This window comes from Protopterus annectens, chromosome 13.part0 (assembly GCF_019279795.1).
Source record: "Protopterus annectens isolate FY-2018-M chromosome 13.part0, PAN1.0, whole genome shotgun sequence".
NCBI lineage: Eukaryota > Metazoa > Chordata > Ceratodontiformes > Protopteridae > Protopterus > Protopterus annectens.
The window spans coordinates 217,011,117-217,019,201 of NC_056747.1; the positions used below are offsets into that span (position 1 = coordinate 217,011,117).

Sequence of the window (8,085 nt, forward strand, 5' to 3'; positions counted from 1 at the left end):
TTCTTTTGGCATGAGTATCTTAAATGTATCTGCTGGAACTTTCCTTTCCAGGCCTCTGCTGAAAATAAGCTTTGCCCAGCTGGATTTTCCTGTCAACAAAGACAAATAAATTAAATAAATAAACTATCACCCCATAAGTGCCTCTCATACAACAACTTCCATGTCATCTACAAAGACCGTTCCTCCCATAGCTTCCTGACCCCCATAAGCAACAGTGTTAAGGAACCTGCAGTGGCCTTCCATAACTACCAGCTATACATTTGCTTCTGCTTCATCCATATGTTACCATCATATACCACCTCTACCATCACAGGTAAATAACACTGCTACAACAGCTGCTGTCTCCCCTATAGGTATCAATCCTATAAGCAACTGCAGTGTGTCCCATAACCAGTTCTACAGCAGATACACTGTCATCCATATGTACCCATTTTAGTCCAGCTGTAGACTCACCAGTAACATATTCTCTCTCTCTCTCTCTATATATATATATATATATATATTATATATATATATATATATATAGGCTGTGTTTTCACCTCTTAGTAAAATGGTAGTCACATTGTTATCCATGCAATGCCCCCACCCCAATAGAACAGCTGCATCTGTAGGTATCATCTACATTAATCAGTTTGAAAATATCAGAGTTGTTATTTGCATTAGTCCTATAAATAGGTTCAGAATCACCTTTAAGTCTAGCAGTTAGCACAGAGGATTACGACTCTGAACTGTTACAGAGCTGCGTTTTGTAACCAAGGGTAGACAGTCTGATTCCTTCTACCTCTGTTTGCCTGCTGTGTGTCTCTGACCAAGTCAATAAACCAGACAGTGCTCCTGAGTCATCCCTGAAGAGGAATGCTTATGTCCAATGAGTTTACCAGGTTATCTAATGTATTAAAAAAACAGTGGGATTATGAAGTTAAGAAATGTATTTAAAAACACTAGTGAGGTTATGAGGTTAACAAATGTATTTAAAAATACAAGTAACATTATAAGGTTAGCACATGTATGAAAAACACAAGTCAGATTATAATGTTAACAAATATATTTAAACAACACTGTTGAGATTATGAGGGTAGAAAATGTATTTAAAAACAATAATGAGATTATGATTTATTTTATTTATTTATTTTACATTTGTTGACCGGGATGGTCCGACTGGATACATGTCCATTTTCAGCGGAGGCCTGGGGAGAAAAGCTCCAGATAACACAGATAGAACATAACAGATATGAGTCAAACATATTTACAAAGCCCTCTAGTAGATACTCTCAATATACACAGTTTGCAATAGCATACAAAAACAACAAGTTGCAGCAAGCTATTATGAGCAAGAGATGCATACAATATTAATTTAAATAAGACATTGAATAAGTAGTGATTGATCAAGGTTAGTACAGAGACAAAGCCAGTGCTTTTAAAATACTGTTTAAGGCCTTTTTTGAAGAGACTTAAAGAAGGTTCGAGGGTAAGGTTAGATGGAAGTGAATTCCAAGTTTTACCAACGATGTTGGCAAACAGGGAGTCGCTGGCTGAGTTAATGGCTTTGTGGGTTTGGACCAACAGTTTATTGGATGATCATAGTTGCCTTGAATTACTGTATGGCTTTATGATATTTTTGAGTGCCGGAGTATTTTCAGGGTGGTACAGAATGTTGTGTGCTACTATAAGCTGATTGAATAGAAGTATAAGCTGATTGAACAGAAGTAGAATAGGCAGTTCTAGCCCCCCGAGAAGACTGTGGTTTTGACAGTGATGTGTCCTATATGTTGAGCCTAGGGCAAATCTGGCAATATGGTTGTAGCAGTGAGAGAGCGTACTAAGTTGAGTTTTGCTCAAATTAGAGAGTATGGGGGAGGCATATAGAAGGGTTGGGGTGTGAGTGGGTGATTGCAGTCCTAACTAATGGAGTTAGAAAAGGTTTGCTTCTGTATAACGAGACAAAATTTTTATCAATGGTTTTTATAGTTTTATTGATATGCAGATCAAATTTGAGTTTATTGTCCACTATTACTCCTAAAAGCTTAGTATGGTCATCTGGAGAGATAAAGGTACCATTGTTGGGTGTTGTGGCGAAGGAAAATGGGGTGGCTCTACTGGTGGGGGTAAACAGGAGCGGTTTCGTTTTGTTGGGATTTAACAACAGACTGTGATTAGAGAGCCAATTTTTCAGCTGTGTTAAATGTGTTTTGTGTTTAGGCTTGCAGGTTTAAAGGGGAGGAGGCCATACAGATCAGGGTAGAATCATCTGCATGTTGAATGCAGGTTGCATCAGGGATGGCAGTATGAAGATTGTTGATGAAGATAGAAAGAGTAGAAGACCTAGAATAGAGCCCCGGGGAACACCAAGGGTGAGAGGTAGCAGGGTGGACAGTTTGCCCTGCCATAATACAGCCTGTTGTCTACCATTCAGATAAGATAGGAACCACTGAATAGCATGGTTATCTAGGGAGATGGATTTTAGGGAATGGATGAGTAATTTGTGGTTAACCATATCAAAGGCCTTCGACAGGTCTAGAAATAGGGCTGAAGATAGCCTGTTTTTGTTCCTATTTTGGAATATGGTATTTGTAAAAGAAAGTAACAATTATAAGGTTAACAAGTGTATTTTATAAACACTAGTGAGATTATGAAATTAACAAATGTATTTAAAAACACAAGTAACATTATAAGGTTAGCACATGTATTAAAAAAACACAAGTGAGATTATGATGTTAACAAATATATTAAAAAAAACTGTTGAGATTATGAGGTCAGCAAATGTATTTAAAACACTAATAAGATTATGGGGTTAACAAATCCATTTAAAAACACTAGTGAGATTATGATGTTAACAAATATTTAAAAAAACGCTAGTGAAATTATAAAGTTAACAAATGTATTTAAAAACACTAGTGAGATTATAAAGTTAATAAGTGCATTTTAAAAACACTAGTGAGATTATGAAGTTAACAAATGTATTTAAAAACACAAGTAACATTATAAGGTTAGCACATGTATTAAAAAACACAAGTGAGATTATGATGTTAACAAATATATTTAAAAAACTGTTGAGATTATGAGGTTAGCAAATGTATTTAAAACACTAATGAGATTATGAGGTTAACAAATCTATTAAAAAAACACTAGTGAGATTATGAGGATAACAAGTAATTAAAAAACACAAGTGAGATTATGAGGATAACAAGTAATTAAAAAACACAAGTGAGATTATGAGGTTAACAAATATATTTAAAAAACTGTTGAGATTATGAGGTTAGCAAATGTATTTAAAACACTAATGAGATTATGAGGTTAACAAATCTATTAAAAAAACACTAGTGAGATTATGAGGATAACAAGTAATTAAAAAACACAAGTGAGATTATGAGGATAACAAGTAATTAAAAAACACAAGTGAGATTATGAGGTTAACAAATATTTAAAAACACTAGTGAGATTATAATGTCACCAAGTGTATTTTAAAAACACTAGTGAGATTATGATGTTAACAAATATATTTAAAAAACTGTTGAGATTATGAGGTTAGCAAATGTATTTAAAACACTAACGAGATTATGAGGTTAACAAATCTATTAAAAAAACACTAGTGAGATTATGAGGATAACAAGTAATTAAAAAACACAAGTGAGATTATGAGGATAACAAGTAATTAAAAAACACAAGTGAGATTATGAGGTTAACAAATATTTAAAAACACTAGTGAGATTATAATGTCACCAAGTGTATTTTAAAAACACTAGTGAGATTATGAGGTTAAATGTATTTAAAAAGACTAGCAAGTCGCTTCTGCAGGTAAAATTCTCAACTATTACTTCATGACACCACTGATACTGTCATAATTTAAATCTTACCCATTACAGTGTGCTGCTGTTACCACAAAATCCTCTCTGACAAGAAATCCACCACAACGAAATGGTAAACCTACATCTTGTACTTCAAGGTAGGCAATGTAAGGCTTGGAGTGTGGTTTTACTTCATGGCCTCCAATAATCTTTCCCCAATAGCCACCTAAGACAAAGGACAAAAAAGGAGATAACTGCTTCAGTATTATAGGAATATAGAATTTTGAAATTGTATGCATGTTGCAGTATAATGTATCTCACAGGGAATAGCTTCTTATTCTGTAACAAAAAAAATCATGAAAAACTGAAAAAAGCATATCAAGAAAAAATAGAATATGGTTTATGAGAAGATTGAAAATCTGTTTACTTCAACCTTTATAGTTATCATTAGGTTATAAATCACTTGCATGTGGCATTAGTAGCTAAGAAAATTCCTATTTCATGTTTCATTTTTCACTCGATAGTAGGGCTAATGTGACCACTGGTTAGCTCTGCAGAAAAGATTCCCAGTATAACTAATAATACAGTCTTACTGCTATCAAATCCATGATGAGTGAAGTGATTTCCAACAAACCTTTGTTTCACTGTCAGACAGCTTTTTATACCACAGGAAATGTTCTAGTTTGCGTTGAATAAGGAATGCACTCCCAAACCTTTGCATTCTCTGGTTAACTGAACATTCTTAGTAGATGATCTGATACATGGTTAAAGTAAAGAACTGTAAAGTGTTTGTATCCTGTAGACCAGTATTTGGTTCCTACACTTACATTCTGTGCAGCTCTGAAGAAACTACTTACCAGGTTTGAGAACCTAAGCTGGCAATGAAAGCAGGTTCTTGCACCTAGTGGGCTATACTCAGCTGACAAAAACTTTTTAGATAAACAAAGCATTTTCCCAAATTATTATAAAAGTATCAATCTTGATCGGAGCCATAAAAGTGTTAATTAGAGCATCTGTGCATGTATTATATTAGCACACAGAAATAGCAACATAGAAACTGTAAGAAGCAATCTGTTCATTACCAACATTTGTAGTGAGCTGAAATGACAGAAACAGAACAAGTAACTGCTGGGGCATCCCTGCTGAGCTTCTCAGAAGGCTAAACGTGTGCAGCTTAACCAGGAACTTTGGGCATCAGTAAAAGAGCTGCTTACCTTTGCTGGGTTTTGTACTTTAAAATGAACGGACAGGATGTTTTGCAACCAGAAAAACATGCATCATTTCCCAGTGTCTGTAATCTAGAATGATTCTGCATCCTATGTTTTTTAGGAGCGAAAAAGGCAAAGTAGTCAGAAAGCACTGGATAATAGCAAAAGCAAAGACAATGAACAAAATACAAACACATTTCTTCACCAAAACTGTTGCTTTAAAAATTATTTTATTTTCATGTTTACTTAAACTACTGGTCTTGACACAACTTTCTGAAAGCAAAACGTATCCTGCTGTTCACTCATTCAACCTTGAAACATGTTTCACAGTTCAGGTCAGAATGCCCTTGGCATGTGGTGACTTCTTTTAAAAAAACAGGTCTTTCCTACATGGTAAATTCTTAAATAAAAGTATTTACAAAATGTATACATAATAGAAATTATAATTTAATCAAAACAAAGATTTATCACCTGTAATACTATTTACTGCAAGCTCTCTCATGGTTGCAATAAAACTTCAAATCAAATTGCTCTCTGTTTGGTGTATGTCCTGCATCCAACCCATCATCTAGTAACTCAGCACATTGTATCCTTCTACCGAGTCCATGTTATGATGTGACAAGCTTTCTTCAGCCTGTCATGGCAGGTAACTATGGCCCAGATTTCATGGACTTCCTTACAGATCTAATGTTAATAGAAAGAGAACCACAAAAAGATGATTTCAAGGGGTTCATCTGCTACGGAATGAAAAAGATGTGGACATTTCTAGATAAACAAAGTGTTTACTAGCTATAATGTGTGCTATAGATTTTCTATATATTTTGTGGCGATTTCGTAAGTTGTTCTCTGCAGTATTTCACAAAGTATCATAGCTAACAGAGGCAAAATAAGGTTATATATTTAATTTCTGATGCCTTCCAATAGCTTTATCTGTCCATGGCCAGTTGAGTGCTTACTTTTTTTGCACAGACATTACCTTAATCGTTTTTATTTGAACTACGCTCAGCAGGTTGGACTGGTTTTGATTTCTGCGTTTCTTTTAACTGTGGTGACAATTATTTATTGCTGCAGTCAGAGTGCAAGGACTTTTTGGCTGGGTAATCTCAGAGTCATGTTTTTTCTAATTCCAATATTTCCTTCAAAAGGCTTCAAAAACTTTACAGTTTGTAATTTTAAATAGATCATTAGTTGCATGTTTCATTTTCAGTGTGCCGTACTAGAAACTCAGGGTCTTTCCACCTAAATTCATTGAAACTGTGCATATATTATATATTATATATTATATATTATATTATATATGTGCATATAACTGTGTGTATATTATGTAAATCTTTATCTCTTCACTGTTGTCCTCATCTTACACCTGAAATCAAGTTTTAACTTATTATGACATTCCAGGTTAAATGACGCCACCTCTCGAGTAAGCATGTGTGTAGATGGTGATGTTCAGGCCTGTTTCGTACATTGCATACCATGCATACTGCACCTAAAACTGTCAGAGTGGTGTATATTTCAAAAGTCTAAACAGTGCTATAAATTTTCAAGTCAGATTTGCTTTAGCTTTCCAAAATGTTCTAATTTTTCTTACCATACAGCTGTTTTCTTATAGTACTGCTTCTTTGAATAGTTTTCTAATATATTTCCTATAAGACACACTTTATTTAAGCCCTGGAGTTATTTGATAATGGCGTTGCTTAACAGCAAGTTTATGTAGTTTATTATTTTTATGCTTACATTCTTTTGCTTAGAAAAACCTGCTAAAACGGGTCTTCGTTTGCTCTAAATTCTGATGGACTTTGTTACAGAATCAGGTTTTCACAGTAAATCAGGACTAGCCTGTTAGTTTTCATACCTGCTGGTTAATCTACAGACCATTCTTAACAGTATCATATTTTTCTCAGCCCTGGAGGACTGTTTGGCACCTGTGCCATACATTTTTGAATTCTATCACTACTTTTGCTGTCTTAGATTATTCAGAAAGGCTGCCGCATGTGTGTACCACCCTCTGTGTGAAAGAAATGCTTCCTCACCCTTTGTTCTTAGCCATGTAATCTCTAGCTTCAGATCTTGTTGTCATATATCTCTTTCCAGAAATATGCTGCCAATATAGGGTTATTTATTTCTTTGAGGTGATTAATTTCTCTCATGTCACTCTTCTACCCTTTGCACCAAGTATGAGGACGCTAAGTTTGTTTAGTCTCTTTTGTTAATTTTTTTATTTTCTTTTTTTATTGTATTCACCTTGTATAGCAAGTAGTGTTGTGTCTTACATCTGCTTAAAGATGGGCACTGCAGAATGGTGCACAAAGTATCTAGTTAGAGTCCTTATTTATACAAAGAAGTAACAACGTACTGTTGTAAAATGTTAAGATCTCTTCCTGTGAGCGAATGAAATTATTTTCAAAGACAGTTTATCAAGCTGTCTACATAGTAAATAAATAAGTGTAAAACAGCAGTTAAATAATCTAATGTCTACAAAAACTCCTAATAAGTTTGTATCCCAGGATCCCATTAGATGCCCTTACCAGTTTAACATTGTTTGCTTACTTTTAGACAACAACAAGATGGCTCTTCACGTATTGTTGCCACTACTGTTCCTTAACGTTAGTTCCGTCCTCTGAGTGTTCATTTCCTACATCACTGCACATAATTTCTTTACAATACATTTAAGAAGCAGTGTTTCTAATCACTCCATATCTTTTTATGCTGGCTTCCACATATATGGAAGAAACATATTGGTTTACTTGCAAACGGCACCCCTAGCACTCAGCAGCAAGGGTGTTCTGATCCCAGTCTTAAACTGGAGTTCTTCAGTAGTAGCTTTAGTTAAGGGCTCAGTTCTGCCGACTCATGTACCACAGTTTTTTTTTTCTTTGTTTACTTATTTATTTCACAGGTTCATACATTCATAGGTGACTATTATGCTAACTGCCCTGAAGATCCATTTTAAGCCTAGCCAATAACTCAAAGTCAGAATCAAACCCTATACACTGTGTCTATGAGGTAAAGACCTTAATCATTATGCCAAACCCACACCCCATTATATTTATTAATAAAAAATTATTAATTTATGTGTTCTTTTTAAATATTTA

The 8,085-nt window shown here is 34.6% G+C and overlaps 1 protein-coding gene across 1 annotated transcript in view; it reads right to left on the reverse strand.

The window, feature by feature from the left end:
- The window catches only part of LOC122787168 (mast cell protease 1A-like), a 71,267-nt gene extending 66,291 nt beyond the window's left edge, over nt 1-4,976 (reverse strand). Inside the window, exons 1-2 of the mRNA XM_044053745.1 lie at nt 4,868-4,976; nt 3,855-4,011 (exon numbers count right to left, since the gene is read on the reverse strand). Of these exons, the coding sequence (XP_043909680.1) occupies nt 3,855-4,011; nt 4,868-4,922 (212 nt within the window). The 5' untranslated portion in view covers nt 4,923-4,976. The remainder of the gene's footprint in view (nt 1-3,854; nt 4,012-4,867) is intronic.
- Nucleotides 4,977-8,085: the final 3,109 nt, after the last annotated feature.